Source organism: Hypomesus nipponensis, chromosome 24 (assembly GCF_054491055.1).
Source record: "Hypomesus nipponensis isolate SF chromosome 24, ASM5449105v1, whole genome shotgun sequence".
Lineage (NCBI taxonomy): Eukaryota > Metazoa > Chordata > Actinopteri > Osmeriformes > Osmeridae > Hypomesus > Hypomesus nipponensis.
The window spans coordinates 9,717,823-9,742,500 of NC_140384.1; the positions used below are offsets into that span (position 1 = coordinate 9,717,823).

General features: G+C 49.7%; 1 protein-coding gene across 1 annotated transcript in view; it reads right to left on the reverse strand.

Annotated features, from left to right (window-relative positions):
- Window positions 1-20,991: 20,991 nt before the first annotated feature.
- The window catches only part of ccser1 (coiled-coil serine-rich protein 1), a 42,368-nt gene continuing 38,681 nt past the window's right edge, over window positions 20,992-24,678 (reverse strand). Inside the window, exons 11-12 of the mRNA XM_084690033.1 lie at window positions 22,600-22,632; window positions 20,992-22,386 (exon numbers count right to left, since the gene is read on the reverse strand). Coding sequence (XP_084546159.1) covers window positions 22,630-22,632 — 3 coding nt within the window. The 3' untranslated portion in view covers window positions 20,992-22,386; window positions 22,600-22,629. The remainder of the gene's footprint in view (window positions 22,387-22,599; window positions 22,633-24,678) is intronic.

Here is a 24,678-nt window from a genome sequence, read left to right on the forward strand (position 1 = left end):
AGGCTGTTTGAGTACCTCACAGCTCGCTGTGGAGGTAAGGCTGTTTGAGTACCTCACAGCTCGCTGTGGAGGTAAGGCTGTTTGAGTACCTCACAGCCTAAAGTTAATTGGGGCAAAACGGTTTTGAAAACAGCTCTGTCTGGGAGTCCAATGCATCTGCCCTCAGATTGTGAGGCATTTCTATCCGGTGGACTGATAAACTGTTTGGCTTCTCTGGGGAGTGGATGTGTGTGGACCAAGCACCGAATAAATATAAACAATCTTCCGATCAGTAAGTATTCCTACTGAAACTCGACTGGAGTGCTACAGGTTGCTCTCTGGGAAGTGTGTCTCTGATTCGTAGTGAGAGTTGAGCCGTGTGTGTCGGTGGTGTGCTGTAATACAGTCAGTGTGCGGTGTGGCAGATGGCAGACCGGCGTCTCCGGGGGCAACAGGAGGCGCAGTGCTGAGGGGTGGTTCAAAACAAACGGGCCCTGTGGATTTGGATATCACTAACAACACACCGTCCAAACCAAACACGCTTCAAATGCACAGAGGCCCAACACAAAACAACTGAGGCATTCATCATTCTTTTTTTTCTTTTTTTATTATTCATTACTGAGTGTAGATAGTACAGTCGGTGAAAATAGGAATCGTCAAAATCCTGTGTGAACATCAATCGTGGCGGTGAGAGATCGGGAGAAAGTTCAAGAGTGTTCGCGGGCTCCGGTGTTCCAGCCCTCGGGTTCCGGTTCTAGAACCATGTCAGCAAACAAATTTTCTTTCCCCGACAACCGCTCTTCTTTCACTATGACCTTTGACCTAGGGTCCTGAACTCTACAGACAGCAGCTTCATGGCGCATCCTCATCGAAAAGATTGATTGGGTGTCAAGGTCCCTGTGGTCAGTCTGGCACGTAAGCCCTCCAAATCTTCATCTGTTTACTTATCGTCTATGGTATGAACCCTGTCATTATTATTTTTTCCTTCAAAAAATAACCTTAAATAAACTTGATTATTGACCGGGTTTCTATGTACAATTTACAGTAAAACTCAGTAGAACCTGTTACCATCACAGGAACCACAGCATCACATCATAGAAATACAGAAACAAGAATTATTATCTGTGATCAAGTTTCATAAACTGTACAATAAATAAGGCGACAAACAAATAAATAAAAAGTACATTGTAAAAATGAGTGGTCCTAAAGGGTGTTCGAAAGTGAGAAGCAAAACGGTGCTTGGAATGAAGATGGTTCAGAACACCACCCGATCTGGGTCAAATACAGACAAACACAAACATTTTAAATCATTCCTGGTATGGTAAATGTGTCTTCCTGTGCTGGGTTCCTACCTAAAGGAGGTGCAGGTACAGTCTATGAAAACAGAGTTTCACCCCAGGTGAGCAGAGACTGTTCACGACTTCTAACCGTTTAACATAAAGTTTGTTCTGCATTTTTCTCGTTTCAGCTGCGACCAGTACGCTCGTCCACAAAAATAACACGAGCGGTCGAGGCTGTTACGAGTTCACGCTTGTTCAAATATTGTTTTCGCTGACGAGTGTCAGGTGGAGGAATGTTGGTCTTTAGAAAAGAGCAACCTGGAATCCCTTCTGAGAACCTTCCAGAAACATGCTTTACCACACTGATACTAGGCTAGGAGAGAGATGAGATCTGTGAGTAGTGCACATGTGTGTGTAGTGTAAGTGTAGTGTGAGTGTGTGTGTGTGTGCATGTAGTGTGAATGTGTGTAGTGTGAATGTGTGTGTGTGTGCGTGTAGTGACAGCTGTTGTACCACCCTTTACAATTATTTTGTTCAACAGCAGTTCTAGTTTGTGAGAAACATCTTAGAAGATTCTCTGTCTTTCTCACCCCTCTCTCTCTTTACCTCTCCTTTTTTCTATCTCTCTTTTGCCAACTCTGGCTGAGGGAAAGTAAAGAGAGAGAGAGGAAAAATGGAGCAAGGGACCAGAGAGAGGGATGGAGAGAGAGAGAGAGAGAGAAGGGGAGAGGAGGGAGAGAGAGAGAGAGAGAGAGAGAGAGGAGGGGAGTGAAGCTGTGTTTCTTCAGGGGTTTTTTTCTCCTCCAATAGTCCTTTTCTTCTCTTCCAAATACCCTGAACCTCTCCCTCTCTCTCTCTCCCTCTGTCTATCCCTCCCTCTCTCTCTCTCCCTCTCCACTACTGCCAGTCTGTCTGCCTCCTCTACCAACACTCTCCAAGACTACCTGTCTATCTGTGCCTGTCTATCTGTGCCTGTCTCTCTCTCTGTCTCTCTCTCTGTCTCTCTCTCTGTCTCTCTCTCTGTCTCTCTCTCTGTCTCTCTCTCTGTCTCTCTCTCTGTCTCTCTCTCTGTCTCTCTCTCTGTCTCTCTCTCTGTCTCTCTCTCTGTCTCTCTCTCTGTCTCTCTCTCTGTCTCTCTCTCTGTCTCTCTCTCTGTCTCCCTCAGTCCTCAGGCCAGTATCAGATGTACCCTTGGATTCTGTTCCTCCTCTGCTGGTTGTCAAGCAATCTTTATTTAGACTCGGTCTAACAGGGATCTTGTTATCTATTGGATGGCTGCAGGATCAGTAGACGAAAGTCAACATTCCATTCCAACCGTTAATGGAAACCTCGAGTCATTCCATGTTATTGGTTCTTATTAAAATACTGGAAAAGACCCCCACCCCCTCACCCCTATTGCCCCCCCACCCCCTCACCCCTATTGCCCCCCCACCCCCTCACCCCTATTGCCCCCCCACCCCCCCACCCCCTCACCCCTATTGCCCCCCCACCCCCTTCTATAGTGACCCCCCCTCTAAGATTCCGTTGTATTTGAAGTCTTATAAAACATGCAGTTTCTAAAAGGTTCTTGAATGAAAAGGCCCTAAACAGGGTTTGATACGACGCGTGTGACAAAAATGGACAAAATCTCACGTAGCATTTGGCAATACATAAAGTAAGGTGGAACCCACACAGACACACACACAGTGTGATTGGGCTGTCCATCTGTCCCAGTGTATACTGTACCACTCTCCAACTGTGGTGTGTCATGTTAAGCAGCAATAGGAATGTGTGTGTGTGTGTGAGCCTGTTTGTGTGTGTGTGTGTGTGTGTGTGAGCCTGTGTGTGTGTGTGTGTGTGTGTGAGCCTGTGTGTGTGTGTGTGTGAGCCTGTGTGTGTGTGTGTGAGCCTGTGTGTGTGTGTGTGTGTGAGCCTGTGTGTGTGTGTGTGTGTGTGAGCCTGTGTGTGTGTGTGTGAGCCTGTGTGTGTGTGAGCCTGTGTGTGTGTGTGTGTGTGTGTGTGTGTGTGTGTGTGTGTGTGTGAGCCTGTGTGTGTGTGAGCCTGTGTGTGAGCCTGTGTGTGTGTGTGTGTGAGCCTGTGTGTGTGTGTGTGTGTGTGTGTGTGTGTGTGTGTGTGTGTGTGTAGGCTCCATCAGCAGCTCTCACCCAGGCAGCACTCATCGCTCGGTTCTGAGATCATGTAGGAGTTCTGATAGACGAACGAGTGCCTTGTTAGCACTGACAGCCTGACAGCTGTGTGTGTGTGTGTGTGAGAGACTGTGTGTGGGCATGCCAATGTGTTGGTCCACCTATATGAGAAATAAAGTGTTCCTTTGTGTGTGTGTGTGTGTGTGTGGCTCTGTGAGGGTGTGTGTGAGTGTGTGTGTGTGTGTGTGCCTCACTGAGGAGAGAGATGGTCTGGGTGTCAACACATCTGTTTCATCCTCATCTTCATCCCCAGGAAATGGAGAACTCCCTGGACAATTCATCTTTCAAGTCTGTTTTTCCAATGATTATATGGCTATTGGATAGGTCTGTGTGTGTAATGACATGGTGTGTATGTGTGTGTGAGAGTGTGTGTGTAAGAGTGTGTTTGTAAGAGTGTGTGTGTGTGTTCAGCCGTCATGCTGAGCCAGGGCGTGGATCTCAGCAGAGTGCAGTGAGTGTTGCAGGAAGACGTTCTTGCGGCTGTACATGTGGAGGGAGAGGGGCCCCCTGGGGGGCTGGCCCAGCCTGCCGGCGAAGGAGGAGGAGGGCTGGCGGGAGGCTGGGGGGGCCCTCTCGCTGTCGGAGGAGAGGCTGAGGCTGGGGCTGCTGCCCCCCCCAGATCCCAGCGCCCGGGGGATCTGGCTAGGGGGCAAGTCCCCCCTGCGTGCCCCCCCTGGGGCGTCTGAGGAGGGCAGGGGGCCCTCTGGGCATCCGGAGGGGGAGAAGGGGAGGTTCCTTCCCCCGGTGGGCAGAGGGGGTAAGGGGGAGGCCGAGGGGAGCTGGGGGGGTGAGGGCGAGGCTAAGGTGGGGCGGGGGCCCGGTGCTGGTGCCAGAGGCCGGGACAGAGCCAGGCTCGTGGTCTGGGCTGGGGCTGGGCCTTGGATCCAGGAGGGGGCTGGGGCTGGGGCTGGGCCTCGGGGGCTGGGCTGGACCGAGGCTGGGGCAGGGATGAGGCTGTGACGCTCCTCTCTGGCAGTGGGTCTGTCAGACGTCCCACGGCTGGACGTGTACTGGTACTGGACAGGCTGGTACTGGTTAAACTGGTCCGCGCCGAGAAACCTGGCCACTCTTCGCTCCCTTGTACTGGTGCTGCTGCTTTGGCCTGGTAATCTGTTTGGATGGATGGTCTGGTAGAAAGAGGGAGAGAAACAGACAGAGAGAGAGAGACAGAGAGAGAGGACGAGAGGAGAAGCGAGAGAGAAAGAGACAGAGAATTTCATCGTTAGGATCTTCTACAAATGTAGCTCATTAATTGGAAACATTTTCCATCGTTTTGTTGTTTTTTCTCCTCCAGTCCCTTCCCGGAGCTTTGTCTAATTGTTTCTCGACCAACTGGAACCTTGATCTCTAAAGAACACGTTTCTGAAACACACACACACACACACACACAAATCTGAGAAGAGGCATGCAGAGATACCCAGCACACAGGGGGCAGAGCCACCTGCTTCTGTTCACACTACACTGGTCCTCCTGCACACAGTCCCAGCTTCCCACACGGACACACACACACACACACTGTCCCAGCTTCCCACACACACACACACACACTGTCCCAGCTTCCCACACACACACTGTCCCAGCTTCCCACACGGACAAGTAGGACACACACACAGGACACACACACACCACACACACACAGGACACAGACACCACACACACACACTCCCTCTGTGGCCCTATCTCAGGGCCCCTGGTGGTACCTATGTGTGGAGGAACACGACGAGAGCTGACATGGAGGTCCGAGGAGAGCGTCTGGGACGACATCCTTTACCCCCCCCGTCTTTACCCCCCCCCCGCCCCCCATCTCAGCGGTGAGCTCGTTATTATCCGCGCTCCGCTCCTGAGTTCAGAGGCGTTAACGCTAATTGAATCCGCCGTGACCACACAGCGTGACATCATCAGTGATGTCATCTCTGGGAGAGAGAAGCAGGAAGCTTCCATGTCTTGTTTGTTTTCATGACTGGGTCTTTCAATTATGAAGATGGAGAAATGATTATGGATTATATGATTGAAAATGAACCTTAATCACCTTTTATTACTTTTATATGCTATATTACTGATAAACCAGATGCAAAGCTGTTGACTGATTAGTATTACCACTAAAACATAGAAGACATAGATGCCAAATGTGGAAGACCAGATAGAGTTTGAGTGCAAGAGAGAGAAGTATGTGTGAAGGCCTCTCCCATGAAGAACTACAAAGCCCAGATATTAAGAACTACAAGCGCCAGACATCAGGGGACAGATTTATGTCCTTAAACTCAGTATCCCTATGCAGCTGGGCCACAAGGCCTCACGTGGGCCCTGGAAGGGGAAGATCAAGGAAAAGTACTGGCAATGTAAATTCTGTGACAATTGACCAACCGGGTTTGAATACATAAATACATTTGTGACCAACTATAGTGCACCAATGACAAAATATCGCAAAACACTTGACATTATATATATATATATATATATATATATAAACACTTAGCATACATGTATATATAAATACTTTGCTGACGTTTCCGTGCTGTTTTACATTTTGATATTGGTTCAAAACTGAGATTATTAATTCAACGACATGGTGAAAAGTGAAGACGGGAAAGGAGAGGAACAGGAGAGAAGAAAAGGAGGAGGAGGAGGAGAGCAGAGGAGGAGGAGAGCAGGAGGAGGAGGAGAGCAGGAGGAGGAGGAGAGCAGGAGGAGGAGGATGAGGAGAGCAGGAGGATGATGAGGAGGAGAGCAGGAGGATGAGGAGGAGAGCAGGAGGATGAGGAGGAGAGCAGGAGGAGGAGGAGAGCAGGAGGAGGAGGAGGAGGATGAGGATGAGAGCAGGATGAGGAGGATGAGGAGGAGGAGGAGGAGAGCAGGATGAGGATGAGGATGAGGATGAGGATGAGGAGGAGGAGGATGAGGAGGAGAGCAGGAGGAGGATGAGGATGAGGAGGAGGAGAGCAGGATGAGGAGGAGGATGAGGAGGATGAGGAGGATGAGGAGGAGGATGAGGAGGAGGAGGATGAGGAGGAGGAGGAGGAGGAGGAGAGCAGGATGAGGAGGAGGATCAGGAGGAGAGCAGGAGGAGGAGGATGAGGAGGAGGAGGAGAGCAGGATGAGGAGGAGGATCAGGAGGAGAGCAGGAGGAGGAGGATGAGGAGGAGGAGGATGAGGAGGAGGATGAGGAGGAGGAGGAGAGCAGGATGAGGAGGAGGATCAGGAGGAGAGCAGGAGGGTGGTGATTTACAAACTCTGGTGTCCTCTAAAACACGCTCTGCGGAAAGCAGACTGCCTTTGGGCTGGCGACAGAAGTGAGTGTGCAAACTCTCTCTCTCTCTCTCTCTCTCTCTCACAAACACACACACACACACACACACACACACACCTGCAGTGTGAGGTGAGCTTGGCCTGGGTAAATCACAGTGATTTAGGGAGGGCCTCTCTGCAGAGCAGCACTTTATTGGGCAGTGAAGAAAACAGCACAGCTTTAATAGTGGAGTTCTCCTAAAAGCCCTCAAGCTGATTGCATGCAGCGTTAAAGTTGGGGTAGACAGAGCCTAAACGCCACTCTAACAAGACAAACAGCAGCCCAGAGAAGCAGCAGTCACATCAGGGGACTGCTCTATCCAGCCACCATGACGCTATTTAGCCGTGTACCACTTTGTTCTGGGATAATGTCTGGGATAACGTCCACTGCCAGTTGATTACAAGGGAGAACGAGTGGTTGTCTGCTACGACTCTCTCAGCTGTGCTGTAGAGAGAGATAAGGGGAGACGTACTAATAATAGTTAGTTCACTTTGCAAAACCTGTGACACAAAGGGATTTGAACCTGCGACCAGTCAAATGCTCCACCACTAAGCTCATCCCCTGACTGTGAAGTACTTATAGGATGAATCTGAAGAAAGACAGATTCTCTGAGCGGTGAGTCTCTCTGAGCGGTGAGTCTCTCTGAGGTGTGAGTCTCTCTGAGTGGTGAGTCTCTCTGAGAGGAGAGTCTCTCTGAGAGGAGAGTCTCTCTGAGCGGTGAGTCTCTCTGAGCGGTGAGTCTCTCTGAGAGGAGAGTCTCTCTGAGCGGTGAGTCTCTCTGAGCGGTGAGTCTCTCTGAGAGGAGAGTCTCTCTGAGCGGTGAGTCTCTCTGAGCGGTGAGTCTCTCTGAGAGGAGAGTCTCTCTGAGCGGTGAGTCTCTCTGAGCGGTGAGTCTCTCTGAGCGGTGAGTCTCTATGAGAGGTGAGTCTCTCTGAGAGGAGAGTCTCTGCAGGCTGGAACATCTAAAGTATGCGTGGACAGGCAGATGTGTCCCACTGACGCACAGCAGAATTATAAATACATGAAATATAATATTATGAAAGCCGGCGTGGTAGGAATCTGAGCGGAGCCGTGAAAAGAACCCAGCTCCTGTCTGTGTGCATCAGCCAAAGTCCTCTCTCCCTCTCCCTCTCCCTCTCCCTCTCCCTCTCCCTCTCCCTCTCCCTCTCCCTCTCCCTCTCCCTCTCCCTCTCTCTCTCTCTCTCTCTCTCTCTCTCTCTCTCTCTCTCTCTCTCTCTCTCTCTCTCTCTCCCTCTCTCTCTCTCTCTCTCTCTCTCTCCTTGCTGAGAGGGTTGGCAGGGGTCGTAGGGGAGTCGCAGGATGATACCACCGTGAAGCAGCTCCCTCCCGACCACACCGCTCATCATCCAGACATACTGTCACTCCACTAACTAGCTAGCCTGCCACGTGTCTGCCGTGTCAACACGGGCTGAGCTGCACCCTGGCAGCCAGCTAGCTAGCTGTCGCCTGTCAGTCAGACCTGGCTGGCTAGGTTGTCACTGGTAGATCCGTTACTGCCTCAAGTGGGCTAGCTGCAGTGGCTAAAGCTAGCTAGCTCGGCCAGGCTTAGACATAATCTATGGATCTAGAAGTTACGCTGGCCAGTTCCAGTACATGTAGTCAACTTGCCAGGCTGCTTTAAGTATTTTGATATATTATTAAGTATTATCTTGCCAGATAGCCTGTAAAGGTCTAGCTCTGGTATGCTAGTTAGCTTGCCAGGTAGCATGACAGGCTTTGACGCCAGTAAGCTAGTTAGCTTGCCAGGTAGCCTGTAAGGATGTAGCGCCAGTAAGCTAGTTAGCTTGCCAGGTAGCCTGTAAGGATGTAGCTCCAGTAAGCTAGTTAGCTTGGCAGGTAGCCTGTAAGGATGTAGCGCCAGTAAGCTAGTTAGCTTGCCAGGTAGCCTGTCAGCCAGGGATGTGCGAGTGCCAGGTAGCTGTTGATTCCATCCCACTGTCACCCCCCTACCCTCCTTTCCTGTGGAAACTAGGGGAGGAAGGATGAGGAAGGGTGTGAGAAGCAGGGTAATAGAGGCTGAGAATTCTGGGAGCAGAGTGGAGGTGGGGGGAAGACCGGGGGGGGGAGACCGGGGGGGAACACCGCGGGGGGGAGAGCGGGACGAGTAGCAATTTGGAGACAAGAGACGCGGGAGTAATGTGGAGAACAAAAAAAACCCAGAGAAGACGTCAAAGGAGATGAAAGAGCGCAAGAGGGGGACTGAGGAGGAGGGAGGCAGGAGGTGTAGTTAAAAAGAGAGGGAGGAAGAGAGAGAGAGAGAGAGAGAAAGATAGAGCGTAAAAGAGAAGAAAACGAGATGTGACGGAGAGAGAGTGAGCGAGCGGGAGTGTGTAGTTAGAGGAGAGGAGAGATTGAGTGTGAGTTGTAGTAGAACTGCATCAGGCTTGTAGCTCAATGATGAGGGCTGATGGAGCGAGGAGCTGATGGGACCTGCAACTGTGTGTAGATCAAAGCCTTAGCCAGCCAAAGCTCCGCGCCTGCTGCACACACACACACACACACACCGTCCCACAATAACACACATGCACACGTGTGGACACACACATGCGTACAGACACACTGACAGACACACACACACACATACACAGAGACACACAGCTGTCATCTCGGCAGGAGATAAGATGCTTTACTGGGCCTGTCTTGTTCTCCCTGACAGCACAGAGCTGGATAAACAATAAGGAAAAGATATATCAAAAAGAAGAAGAGAGAGGGGAAGGAAGGAGAGTACAGGAGAGAAGAGGGGAGAGAAAGAGAGGAGAGGAAGAGAGAAGAGGAGAGAAGAGAAAGAGAGAAGAAGAGAGAGGAGAAGAAAGGAGATAAAAGAAGACAGCAGAGGAGAAGAGCTCATAAATTGAGTTTCCATCAGATAGTATCACAGATGTCTTTGGAGTCTGATAATAATTCTGCAGCTGCCACAGTGTTGGAGCCAGAGAACAGCTGAGCGCCTGACTGCTCCTCTGCTCCCTTCAGAGAGAGAGAGAGAGAGAGAGAGAGAGAGAGAGAGAGAGAGAGAGACAGAGAGAGGGAGAGAGACAGAGAGAGAGAGAGAGAGAGAGAGAGACAGAGAGAGACAGAGAGACAGAGACAGAGAGAGAGGGGAAGGGGAGGAAGAACAGACAGAGATAACAGGAGAGAGAGGAGAGATGATGGCCTGATTGCTGCAGACACAGGTGTCAGTTCTGACTGACGAGAAATGTGAAGTGCCAGAATGGGTCTCAGCAGGGTTGTCTTAACACACACACACACACTCACTAACACACACACACACACACACACTCTCACACAGACACACACACATTTACTCACAATGTTTTGATTGTGTTCCGGTGGTAGACAGGAAACGGCACGTGAACACAGTTAATCTGAGGTTCACCGTCTGAGGCCATGTGGCAGGGTGACCAGCCGTCGCCATGACGACCTCTGCACACACAGAAAGCATGATCTAGAAGGTTCTCCACACTCCAGAGTTCTCCAGCGTATTGGGTTGGTTCCCTCGGGGCAGAGGAACCGAAAGTGTGAGATAAACTGTATACTGCTCCCTCTGCCTGGAGAGTCACCTGATCTGAACCTACCTGCTCCAGCCCTCCTATCCTCTCTCACCCCGCTGAACACACAGAAAATAATCTCAATCACAAATCCGCTCGCGTGTAGTTGGCACACGCACACACACACACACACACAGCAGTGTGTTCCAAGGCAGAAGCGTGTAAACACAGCTTGTCCTGCAGAGAAGCAGCATGTTCACACACACGCACACACACACACACATGGCACCCCTTCCAAACTCAGCTTCCTAACGAGGTTTGCAGAAAATGAGTCTGCAAAAGTTATTTCTCTAATTACGTTTTAATGAAGTATTTTCATTCTGAATAATTGACTCTTTTGTAACCAAAAAAAATACCCCCCCCCCTCCCCCTCTCTCAAGTTAGAATTCATTAGCCCAGATTCCACAGTGTGACGGCCCACACTCGTGCACTGGCTGGCTGGCCCATTTCACAGTCATCACATCATCCTCTCTGTTATCTCTGACACAAGACAGTACAGAGCTCACCTACCTGTGCTCACCTACCTGTGCTCACCTACCTGTCAGCGGAGAAACCCACTCACTCAAGTCCCTTCCACTGTCTAACCTAGCAGCAAGCTGTGTGACATACAGCCTGTGTATCTCTGTGACGACTGTTCCAGCCCTGGAGGTCACTGACACTGTGTAGCTCAGTGGTTAGAGCGTTTAGCTGCAGATCAAGAGGTTCAAATCCTCCCTGTACGACACTTTGGATAAAAGAGTCTGCTCAATGTATACCTGACGTTAGTTTATTCATGCATGTGGTGAAAAGTTTTGTTTCAGCATCTTGGCCTACTTAAGACCAGAGTGCAGGACACCAGAGCCTGAAAGCAAACACACACACACACACACACCCAACACAACTTTAGTGTCACTGTGAATATTTTTGTTCCAGAGCATTTCCTTTTTTTGTAAGTAGAATACTACTTACAAAAAAATGAGTTCTCTCTCTAGGCAGAGAAAAAAAGAAAAAGAGATAGGAAAGAAGAGGAGGGGGGAGGAAGGGTGAGGAGAGAGAGAAGAGGGGGGATGATGGTGTGACGGAGGGAGGTTGATAGAGACATGGCCAGCCCCACCTGCCTGTCTGTTGTCAATCATACTGACAGAGACACAGGGGAATGAGACAGAGAAGGAGAGAGAGAGAGAGAGAGGTAGAGAGACAGAGAGAGAGGGAGAGAGAGATAGAGAGAGAAGGAGAGAGAGAGAGAGAGTACACAGTACACACACACACTTGAGTTGTACCAGACCTGACCTTAGAAATGACCACCAGACACTACATCAAGACACATACTTCCTCTCTCTCTCTTCTCCCTCCCTCTCTCCTTCCATCCTCTCTTCTCTCTCTCCCTCCGCTCTCTCTCTTCTCTCTCTCCCTCTCTCCTTTCCCTCCTTCCTTCTCTCTCTCCCTCTCTCTTTTCTTTCTTCTCTCTCTCTCCCTCCCTCTCTCTTTCTCTCTTTCTCTCTCTCCCTCTCTCCTTCTCTTCCCTCCCGTGTCTCTACTTCTCACCTGCTTTCCCCTCTCTCTATCGCTCCCTCTCTCTCATCCTCTACAGTGGTTCCCAACCCTGTCCTCAGGGACCCCCTGTCCTGCATGTTTTAGATGTTTCCCTGCTCCAACACACCTGATTCAAATGAATGGGTCGTTATCCAGCTCTGCAGAAGCCTGCTGATGACCGTTCATCTGAATCAGGTGTGTTGGAGCAGGGAAACATCTGAAACATACAGGACAGGGGGGTCCCGAGGACCAGGGTTGGGAAGCCCATACGTGTGTGTGTGTGGCCGTGTGAGAGAGGGCAGCCCTCATCACAAGACCACATGAGAAACAGACAATTTATGATCATCAGATTTCATGGGACCACTGAATATTCATTCTCCATATTTGTCTGCAAAATATTCCTCTTACTATGCGCCTCAAGGCTATCCGGAATGTGCAGATTCCCAAAGAATGCCTCATCCATATTGATGTTCTGTGCTTTCATTAATGTTGCAGTAAATTGAGTCGGATCAAAACGAGGGCCAGTGTTCTGCATTCACACAGTGACATATTAAAACTGACGTGTCTCAACACAGCCACCACTCATGTAGTGACCTGGAGAAGAGAGGAGAGGAGAGAGAGGAGGAGAGGAGAGGAGGAAGGGATAGGAGAGGAGAGGAGAGGAGAGGAGAGAGAGGAGAGAGGAGAGGGGGAAGGGAGAGGAGAGGAGAGGAGGAAGGGAGAGGAGAGAGGAGAGGAGAGGAGAGGAGAGGAGAGGAGAGGAGAGGAGAGGAGAGGAGAGGAGAGGAGAGGAGAGGAGAGGAGAGGAGAGGAGAGGAGAGAGAGGAGGAGAGGAGAGGGGGAAGGGAGAGGAGAGGAGAGGAGAGAGAGGAGAGAGAGGAGGAGAGGAGAGGAGAGGAGAGAGAGGAGAGAGAGGAGGAGAGGAGAGGGGGAAGGGAGAGGAGAGAGAGGAGGAGAGGAGAGGGGGAAGGGAGAGGAGAGAGAGGAGGAGAGGAGAGAGGAGAGGAGGGGAGAGGAGAGGAGGGGCGAGGGGAGGAGAGAGGAGAGGAGAGAGGCAAGGGAGAGGAATCTGTACTCCAGTACCTGCCCTACTTTGTGTGACTAATGAAGAGGAGGAGACCTCAATCTGTCCAGTAGCAGTAGCAGTAGCAGTAGCAGCAGCAGCAGCAGCAGTAGCAGCATCACAGCTGAGCTGGCCCGCCCCTGCATATGCAGCCATGTCTGTCAGACAGGAGGATAGGATGTAGCACTAAGTGCAGATTCATGTGAGAGCACATGTAAGCATGGGAGAGAGTTAGGGGACACGTGTGTGTGTGTGCACGTGTGTGTGTGTGTGCACGTGTGTGTGTGTGTGTGCACGTGTGTGTGTGTGTGTGTGTGCACGTGTGTGTGTGTGTGTCTGGGCTCAATGCCAGTCAGTGTCAGTGGACACACTGTCTCATGCCCAGGTGTCACACTGAGAGACAATGCATCAATTAGCAGTGAATCACCATCTTCTGACCTACAGACCACACACACACACACACACACACACACACACACACACTGACCTATGAGGCTTCGTCCTGCGGCTAGTGATGTATCATAGACACAGCAGTAAAAATAAACGCCTTCCTTCCTCTAAGGAGCGATCTAGGGGCCCATTAGGAAGTGTGTGGGTGTGTAAAGTATAGCCTGTGTGTGTGTGTGTGTGTGTGTGTGTGTGTGTGTGTGTGTGTGTACAGTATAGCCTGTGTGTGTGTGTGTGTGTGTGTGTGTGTACAGTATAGCCTGTGTGTGTGTGTGTGTGTGTGTGTACAGTATAGCCTGTGTGTGTGTGTGTGTGTGTGTGTGTGTGTGTGTGTACAGTATAGCCTGTGTGTGTGTGTTCAGGGGGCTCTGTGTGCTGGATCTCCATGGTCAGCTGGTCCTCACACATCATTCAGAGACTAGGAGGAGAGACCAGGAGGAGAGACCAGGAGGAGAGACCAGGAGGAGAGATTAGGAGGAGAGACCAGGAGGAGAGACCAGGAGGAGAGATTAGGAGGAGAGACCAGGAGGAGAGACCAGGAGGAGAGATTAGGAGGAGAGACCAGGAGGAGAGATTAGAGGGAGAGACCAGGAGGAGAGACCAGGAGGAGAGATTAGGAGGAGAGACCAGGAGGAGAGACCAGGAGGAGAGATTAGGAGGAGAGACCAGGAGGAGAGACCAGGAGGAGAGATTAGGAGGAGAGACCAGGAGGAGACCAGGAGGAGAGACTAGGAGGAGAGACCTTCTCCTCTCCTCACCATCCTCCCCCCCTCTTCCTCTCCTCCCCTCCTGCAGTCTCACGTCTGGAGAGAGATAGCTGCAGGTGGTTGATTAGTTTCAGACCCCAGTCCTTTCCTCTCACTGACAAGCTTGATTCGGCCCTTTCTTATAAAACTGCTGATTGCCTGGTTTTCAATTAAAACCCTCCAAACCCTCTCCAATCACGAGTGTTGCTGGGGGAAGCGTGTCATTGTAATCTGAACATCAAGTTTGTTTAACATTAATACATATCTTACAGCACTGTCAGCCCTATATGAGGCAATTCAACAAAATTAATTAAGAGTTCAAATCAAAGGTTGGTGGAAATGTTCTTAAAAAAAGAAAAAACGCAATTAATTGTAACGTAAAGTGGTGTGTTCAATTGCCTTTGTTGTTCAAGGTAAGGATTGTCAAAGTGAGTATTTCAGTGTTTTTGACCTTGATCCTGATATCGAAGAGAGAGACAGAGAAGGATAGAGGGAGATAGAGAGAGAAAGGGAGAGAGAGAGAAGGAGAGAGAGCGATAGAGGGAGATAGAGAGAGAGAGAGAGGGAGAGAGAGAGAGGAGAGAGAGAGCAATAGAGGGAGATACAGATAGAGAAAGGGAGAGAGAGAGAGAGAGAGAGCGATAGAGGGAGATACAGAGAGAGAAAGGGAGAGAGAGAGCGATAGAGGGAGATAGAGAGAGGGAGAGAGGGAGAGAAAGAGAGAGGGAGAGAAAGAGAGAGGGAGAGAGAGAGAGAGAGAGACATTGAGTGCACCTGACGAGGTTCACCTTGTCTGAGGACAAACTCACATTTCATTTCCTCTCCCCTTTCTTGAGTTTATATATTGTGCCAAGGAAGACCAATCGAGCACAGATGTAGATGTACTTCAAATTAGGGATGCACCTAATCCAGATTTTGGGGTTCGGCCGAATACCGAATCCACTGGTTAAGATTCGTCTGAATCCGAAACCGAATACCGAATCCACTGGTTAAGATTCGTCTGAATCCGAAACCGAATACCGAATCCACTGGTTAAGATTCGTCTGAATCCGAATCTTCCTCCCATCCTCAGTGCATTAACACAGTAAACACATTAATTAAGTAAACAACGTCCACAGCAGTGTTTTTTCTTTCCAGTAAAAAAAAAAAAAAAAAAAAAAAAGAATAGGCAACATTATGCCTGGAAGACAAGTTGGAAAAACGATTTTGACAATTACCATATGCCTGTGTTTACCCTATCTCAAGATCCAATCAATATCCATAATATTAGCCTTTTAGATTTTTTGAATTTCTTTCGGATGTTTCATATGCAGATGTTTTAACAGCAGAGATGTTGTGTATTGTTTAGGGTCCTTGCCACCATGAGACAGATCGGCATTGCAAATTGAACATGTAGCTCGACTTGAATCGCCTTCTTTTGACTGAAAGTCCTGCCAAACAACACTGTCTGCTCACAAGGTACATTTCCACCTTCTTTCAGCTTACTGCATTGAACGGTCCACCTGCGTAAAAACCTTCCCGTAATCAACGGCGGTGTCATTATGTCGACCAGCGCAGCGCGCGTAGTGCAAACGTAGGGTTTGGTAGAAAAAAATTCCAAGGTTTGGCCGAAACCGAACCCTGTCAAAAAGCCCGATATTCGTCCGAATCTGAAACCGAATCCCTACTTGTAATGGATGAGGACAGCCTGTTTTAACTCCCCCAACACGTGTGTACCCTGAGAGGCCCAGCGCCTGGTCCAGGAGACCTGGCTTACGGCCTAGTTACTGCTTTATTAGCCAACCAGGAGAGGCGCTGGGGAAAGTGGCATGCCGTGGGCCAGTAGAGCGAAGCTGCAGATGGCTGGGCGGGTCTATCACAGCTTGTACTCATGACTACACCTCAACCCAACTAGGCCCAGAGGCCCTGCAGACCAGACCATTGATTGATTAGTCAGAAGACTGACAGACAGACAGGCAGACAATCAGACAGACAATCAGACAGACAGGCAGAGAGACAGGCTGTCATGCAGAGCTGTCTAGGTGAGTGTGAAGAGAGCTAAAAGACTGTAATCCTCTTCCTCCTCCTCCATCCTCTCCCCTCTCCCTCTCCCTCCCCCCTCTCCCCCCCCCTCTCTCTACTCCCCCTCAAGTATTTTGCAGCAAAAAAAAAAAAAAAAACACTTGACTCATCAGACCCTCTTAAACAGGCCATTAAACCAATAACACTTGTTAAAATAATTAATCAACCGCTAATTTAACACGATATAAAGCCCTCTCCACAATACCCCTCTATGACTCAAGCTCCCACTTATATATGTGTAATTGGTCAATCAACAAATTTAGGCAATTATTGAATTACCCCAAAGTGGCCCTTTTACAAGCTACAGAGAAGATGGCTGAATGTCACCCTTTGTAGACGCGGCACTTGTAACATTAATATTAATTCTAATCATGATGTTGCTGTATTTAGCAGATGCTTGGATTCCAAGCAGGGCTGGAAGCCATCCAATACGACTGCACAGTGCAGGTTCAAGCCGGCTTTGGGAAAACTAACCCAGAAACGTAACTTTGCACGGTCTGAACTTGACCTTTTGGTCGGCCCACACTGGTCTGGGTCTGGCCTTGCAGAGGCTGCCAGGCCGCAGAGAGGATGCTGGGAGAAGAGGGTATTTAGCCTCTCCTCCACCTCCTCCCTCCCTCCCTCCAGGATCCAGGCCCCGGGCGACAGCCAGACAGACTAACGCAGAGCTGCTGATCCTAACAGAGTCCGGCAGAGATCAAGCACACCGCCACTCTCTCTCTCTCTCTCTCTCTCTCTCTCTCTCTCTCTCTCTCTCTCTCTCTCTCTCTCTCTCTCTCTCTCTCTCTCTCTCTCTCTCTCTCTCTCTCTCTCTCTCTCTCTCTCTCTCTCTCTCTCTCTCTCTCTCTCTCTCTCTCTCTCTCTCTCTCTCTCTCTCTCTCTCTTTCATTTTCTTCCTCTTTCTGGAGCCTTCTCCCTCTGTCCTTCTCTCTATCTCTCTCTCTCTCCCCTTTCTTCTCTCTCTGGATTGTTAAAGACTGATCCTCACCAACCTAACATCAACTCCATTTCCGCAACGGCTGTCTGCTGAATGATTAATGTCTAGCCCCCACTGCACCCCTCCCTCCCTCCCTCTCTCCGCCCCGAAACAAGACGCGAGCAGACAGACGAATAGCGAGGAAATAGGAAACGTTCCTTCTAACTTCACGTTTCCATTTTCCTCTTTACACAAAAGGAGGAGGCACCGTGTGTGTGTGTGTGTGTGTGTGTGTGTTTCAAGGCAGGGTTAAGAGCTACCATCCTCTGGAGTATCACACAGCCCGTAGGCTCGTGGCTAAAGGCAAAGAAACAGAGAATTACACCATTCCTTCTCCCTCCACCTCTCCTCCGCCATCCCTCCATCTCATCTCTCCATCCTTCTTCCTTCCTAGGCTTGTTCCTCTATACCTCCATCACATCCTCCCTTCATCCATCACAAAGTATGTCAATGATAAAACAATACATCGATCATCAGCCTTGAACAAACATGAGCAACAGCTATATATGGATTATAAACTCCTAATTAGGCATTTCCTCTTTAATCTCCCTCTTTAATACCAGAATTTGTCTCACATCACAGGTCCGTGACTGGCCTTTTCCATCCTTAAGTACTCATCATACATTCTGTTTGATAAGTCTTTGTTGGGCTAATTAGACTAATTATCTCTGTCACATTTAGCCCTGACCCTGCCCCAGCCTCGGAGGGGTTCTGATCCCTCTGCTCTCTCACTTTACTCTCTCCCGCCTCTCCTCCCTCTCTCTTATACCTCCCTCTTCTCCTCCCTCTGCATCCATGTTCTCTCCTATTACTTCCTCATTCCGCTTTGATTCTCTCCATCCTCTCTCCCCTTTCTTCTCTTTTCGCCTCCTCCCTCCCTCCCTCTCTCCTCTCCTACTTACCTCTTCTCCTCCCTCTCTCCTCCCTCTCTCGTCCCTCTCTCCTCTCCTGTCCTGACCTTGGCTCTAGCTCAGCAGCGGCCCTGACAGATCAGAACACTCTATTCTCCAGACACGACAACTCCTTCACAGTCCTCCGCTCTCCTCCTCCCCTCCGTCAATCCCTTTCTCCCCCCTCTCTCCCCCCTCGCCTCTCTTCTTTCATCTCCTGTGGAACAGATATCCCCTCTCCTCACTTTTTTCCCTCCCCTCTCTTCTCATCCCCCTTTTGCTTCTGTGGTTAAGATGCTCCACAACCAATACACCGTTTTACCAAACATGGCGGGCCTTCTCTCGCGGGGGACAGTTCTAATAAAGAGACGACGCTGTACGTGTCAGAAGGCAATAACCTTCCTCTGGTCTGTACAGATATGAGAGAGATCAGATCTTGTGACAGCCTGCTCCATAGCCAGTGGTGTTTGTGTGTGTGTGCTACAACACCGAGCCAAAGTCCAGGTCATGATGGTGAAGATGATGAATGGACTGGTATTATTCCCTTCTCTACAGTCTGTGAGACACAAAGAGGAAGAAAAAGAGGGACAGGAAAAGAAAGCAAAGAAGGGAGAAAGAGACAAGAAGAGAGAGACAGCAAGCAAAAGAGAGAGATGGATGACAGAGACAGAGAGACAGACGGAGACAGACAGAGACAGAGAGACAGACGGAGACAGACAGAGACACAGACAGAGAGACAGAGACAGACAGAGACACAGACAGAGACAGAGAGACAGACAGAGACACAGACAGAGACAGAGAGACAGACAGAGACACAGACAGAGACAGAGAGACAGACAGAGACACAGACAGACAGAGACGCAGACAGACAGAGACGCAGACAGAGACAGAGAGACAGACAGACAGAGACACAGACAGAGACAGAGAGAAAGACAGAGACACAGACAGACAGAGACAGAGAGACAGACAGAGACAGAGAGACAGACATAAACAGAGAGACAGACATAAACAGAGAGACAGACAGAGAGACAGACAGAGACAGAGAGACAGACAGAGACAGAGAGACAGACAGAGAGACAGACAGAGACAGAGAGACAGACAGAGACAGAGAGACAGACAGAGACAGAGAGACAGACAGAGACAGAGAGACAGACAGAGAGACAGACAGAGACAGAGAGACAGACAGAGAGACAGACAGAGACAGAGAGACAGACAGAGTATCTACACTCGACCCTCCCTGCCAACATTCCTCTCCTTTATCTCTCTCTCTCCCTCTCTGCCTCCATACCTACTCCCTCTCTCCATTCTTACCTATATGCATAACACACATGCGTGTGTGTCTCGACCTGTCTGCGTGTGTGTGTGTGTTCGTGCGCGATAGGCTCCGGGGAGTCATCCTGCGTTAATGAAACAGATGTCCCATCATTACAAAGTCCAAGTCTGCAACCTGTTATGGACATTTTTGGATAAATATGTTTTAATAGTGGTAAACTATCAAGCTCCTTCGTTCATTAAAGCCCTGAGACAAGTCCGATCAAGAGGGGGGGCGAAGGGTTAAGGTGTTTGACCGCCCCGCAGACTGGAGGTCTTTTAGGGTGGGCACTTCCTATATCCTTTTAATCTAGATTCATGACCTGGAGGGGAAGTTCTTGAAAGGCTCAATTGAAGACGATGGCTGTTTATCAATCCACGTTCTTGTGTTCTTGCGAACTCGTTTGACGTAATCTTTCATTTCCCAAGTACGGTTCCAATCCAAAGAACACAAGTCACCAAGAACGCCCAAAATACACGGAAATGTTCTTGATCCGCCCCTTTTATCGAGAATGCAGGATGGTGACTTGGCCAGCGAGAACGCATCTCATTTCCCAAAAGTCATTGCAAGAGCACACGCATCTCAAATCGTTCTCCGTCCTCGCTATTTTGCAAGACCGTTCTCGCAAGACGCTTGGCAAGACTGTTCAAGAACGCAAGTACGTTCTTAGCGTTCTTCGGATTGATAAACAGCCATAGAGTAAGGTGCTATTGAAGCAGCTGTTTGACCTTTTGCTATAGAGACCTCTTCCTGTTTCATTGTTTGTATTAATGAATCAACTGTTTGGAAATGACCCCACAAAGGACGGTTGACAATTTGGAAGGTTGGCTCCTGAAGTTTTATGATTTCTTGACCTGGAGAGAAATGCAACATGAGAGGAGCTTTGGACACCAAGTCCTGAGGCTTTGTTGTCTATATATCTATAAGGGATAAGGTGGCTGAACGGTTAGGGACTTAACGGATAAATACTTATCACCTGACTTGAAGCTACCTTGTGTCGTGTCCCTCATTATGCAACGGTAACCCTTCACGAGTCTGTCGTTACAAGCTATTAATCAGAAGGTTACCGGTTTGATTCCCTGCCGTGCCAAATGACGTTGTGTCCTTGGGCAAGGCACTTCACCCTACTTGCCTCGGGGGGGAATGTCCCTGTACTTACTGTAAGTCGCTCTGGATAAGAGCGTCTGCTAAATGACTAAATCTCCACTGGAACTGCATGACTATCAGCTGTCACTGTATTGTGTTAGAAGAATGTTCCAGACGTTTATATTGAATGATTGATTGTTGCATAGAAACGACCAGATGTTAGGTACTATATAAGACTGGGTGTATATTCAATTCAGGACCACTCTGTCGAACGACTCTACGACACGTGTCCTTCACTATGACTGGCCACAGAGCGCTCCAGTTTCGTGCTGTAATTTTCAAATAAAGAATTTGTATCAATCTCGACATACAATTCAGTCGGAAAACGTCCTTTCCCTTATTGAAGAGCCAGCCTAACATGGTCTAGATTAGACAGCAGAGCCACCATCTGAACACACGCACACTGTCTGCATGTGTGTGGTGTGTGTGTGTGTGCATGCGTGTTTGTGTGGTGTGTGTGTGTGTGTGTGTGTGTATGCGTATGGTGTGTGTGTGTGGGGAGGGAGGGAGTGTTCTAAACAGATGGAAAGATACAAAGGAATCACAAAGGGGTTGGTTTTATTGTAGTCTATGTTAATGCATTTCTTTAGCACAAAACTACACACTGGTCTGAAAGGCACTCTGTTTAATGCTCATCACATTTTACAGCTCCCTACGTACTGGACTGTGCCTCAGAATGTGAGTGTCTGTGTTTGTGTGTGAGTGTGTATGTGAGTGCGTGGGTGAGTGAGTATAAGTGCGTGTGTGTGCGCACACTGCCATGGACAGTAAATGACAATGCAAAGCTTCTCCACTACCACCCACCTTCCGTCTAACTCTAAAACAATGGCTGACGTGCAAATCATTACAGACCACCGCACTCTCCCATTCTCCCTGCGGCATTTACTACTTCAGGTGCACTTGATATATATCCCTGAGTGTGCTCCACCAGCCCATCCATATGTGCTTTTATAGCGTGTGAGTAAAATCAAGCCGCCTAAAGAGTTAGGTAGTAAACTGGAGGCGGTGTGTAATCTCCACCTGGCTGGTGGTGACTGACGGCTAATGAAAGGACATCAGCAGCATAGATAAACTGCACTTCCTGTTCTCGCTAAATGCAAGATTATCCTGACTTCCTGTTTGAGCTGATCTCCCTGATTCTCCTGCTGGCAAGACTCACACACAAACACACACCCCACACACACACTCAACACACACACTCACCACACAAACTCACCGCACACATACCCAAACACACACCACACACACACACACTCACCACACATACTCACCACACATACACGCAAACACACACCACACACACACACACTCACCACACATACTCACCACACATACACGCAAACACACACCAGACACACACACACTCACATCACACACACTCAGCAGACGCCTGTAAACAACCACTCATTTGAATCAGGTGTGTATATGATGACACTACAGTGGGAGTGAAGGATTCTGGGTAACAGCCTGGCCCAGGGATGGATGGTTCTGGCAGTTAGTCCAGGAGGGCGTTGGGTTGTGACCTTTGGCGGGACGGATATCAATGTTAGCCTGAGAGACCAACAAACCGCCATCAGTCAAGATGTAGGAACGCTGACCTTCCATCAGGCAAGATGGTGGAACGCTGACCCGCCATCAGTCAAGATGGAGGAACGCTGACCTTCCATCAGTCAAGATGGAGGAACGCTGACCCGCCATCAGTCAAGATGGAGGAACGCTGACCCGCCATCAGTCAAGATGGAGGAACGCTGACCCGCCATCAGTCAAGATGGAGGACCGCTGACCCGCCATCAGTCAAGATGGAGGAACGCTGACCCGCCATCAGTCAAGATGGAGGAACGCTGACCCGCCATCAGTCAAGATGGAGGAACGCTGACCCACCATCAGTCAAGATGGCTGCAGAGGGCTAGCTACATGCTCCATGCCCACTTCCTGACTGTGAGGACAGAGGCACAAGGGCGTGACTCGGAGGATTACTGATTTACCACAACACAGGGGATACAGAGACACACACGCAGAGACAGAGACAGAGAGAGAGAGAGAGAGAGAGAGAGAGAGAGAGAAAGAGACAGAGAGAGAGAGAGAGAGAAAGAGAGAGACATAAAAAGAGAGAAAGAGAGAGACAGATAGACAAAGAGAGATCTCCTACCTTCAGGACGACACTGTCACACAGCGTTGCTTACTGGATGGATGGGTGGATGGATGGGTGGATGGATGGATGGGCGGATATAATAAAAGAAAACAACATAAATGAGATAAGCATATGAAGGACAGAGAGTGTGACAATCAGACATGGGGGTGAAGAGAGAGATGGAGAGAGAGGGAAAGAGGGATGGAGAGATGGAGAGAGAGATGGAGAGAGAAAGAGGGAGGGAGATAGGGATGGAGAGAGAGTGGGAGAGAAAGAGGGAGAGAGGGATGGTGAGAGAGATGGAGAGAGAGATGGAGAGAGAGATGGAGAGAGAGGGAAAGAGGGATGGTGAGAGAAAGAGGGATGGTGAGAGAAAGAGGGATGGAGAGAGAAAGAGGGAGGGAGAGAGAAAGAGGGAGGGAGAGAGAAAGAGGGATGGAGAGAGAAAGAGGGAGGGAGAGAGAAAGAGGGAGGGAGAGAGAAAGAGGGATGGAGAGAGAAAGAGGGAGGGAGAGAGGGATGGAGAGAGAGAGATGGAGAGATAGGAAAAGAGGGATGGAGAGAAAGAGGTGGAGAGAGAGGGAGGGATGAAGAGAGGGATGGAGAGAGGGATGGCGAGAGATGGAGAGAGAGAGAGGGATGGAGAGAGAGGGATGGAGAGACAGAGATGGAGAGAAAGGGAGCGAGGGATGGAGAGAGAGAGGTGGAGAGAGAGGGAGGGATGAAGAGAGAGAAGTGGAGAGACGGATGGAGAGAGGGATGGAGAGAGGGATACAGTAAACATAGGGATGGACAGAGAGGTATGTCTGACTGGATGAAGTAGGATCCATGGAGAGGAGTGGACAGGTCAGTAGAACCATGCAAAGCAGAAAGACTTTTCTCAAAATCACAGAAAACATGAGACACACTCATCTAATTTATGATTCGGAGCTCAGAAATAAGGAAGTCTACAAGTAACTAGGTATGAAACAGACGTTGATCCTTCTGACGTGGATGACATGAGATGGAGGATGGACTCGATGTCATCCACTACTCCAACACCCATCTGTCACAAGCTAAACCTGCCAAGAACGGAGGGGAGGGGAGAGGGGGAGAGGAGGAGAGGGGAGGGGGGGGGGGGAGAGGAGGAGAGGGGAGGGGGGGGAGGAGGAGAGGAGGAGGGGAATCTAACCTTTCCTGAAGGGCTTAAGGGGTGAGGACGGGTGAGGAGGGGGGAGCAGGGGGAGACAGGCCCCAGTAATCATTACACCCCTGTCTTCTCTTCTCACACCTAGGGACTGTAATTATATTAACCTGCTCCGCCAGTCAATTAATATTTGCTCATAGGGATATTAGTGTGTGTGTGTGTCCGTCCGTGTGTCCGTCCGTCCGTGTGTGTGTGTGTGTGTGTTTGTAGGCATGATGAAATAAAGTCCACAGCCAATTTAAAAACTCTTCACTCCAGAAAAGAGCAGTTACACTATAGGTCACCTCTGTAAGACACACACACACGCATGCAGTCTCTGGGTCCAGTCTACCCTCACACACGGAACACTTTGTGCTGTTTGGACGGCGTTATGCTCGATGCTTCGATGTAACCTGGAATTATCAGACACACTCGCACATCGACACAAACTGGTCGTTTTAAAGGGTCAGTGTGTCCCTGCTGAGTCCCCGTAGTGACACGTCTAGCAGCAGAGAGATATCACAGGACTGATGTCACAGATTCATTCTCAGGTCTTCAAAGGCATCTCTGACAGAACACTGATTGGGTTGGAGGGAGTTACAACTAAAAGAGTACAAGACCAATCTTTCTGTCTCTCTTTTCCTCTCTCTGTCCCTCTCTCCCTTTCCTCTCTCTTTCTCCCTTTGTCTTTCACCGCCCCCCCCCCCCCTCCTGTTCCCAGTGTCATTGTTGAGATCATTATTTATGAAGGTGTTCATCTCAGCTGGTCTTGTCTGTTGTACCATCTGCACCCAGCGAGGGGCACCCTGCCAGCCCTGCTCTGCCCCGCCCGGGGGCCACCTGGGGGGCCCAGGGGCCCGGAACCTTCTGTACACACACACACACACACACAGGGGCCAGGGAGGGCAGGGGATACACACTGAGCCTTCTGT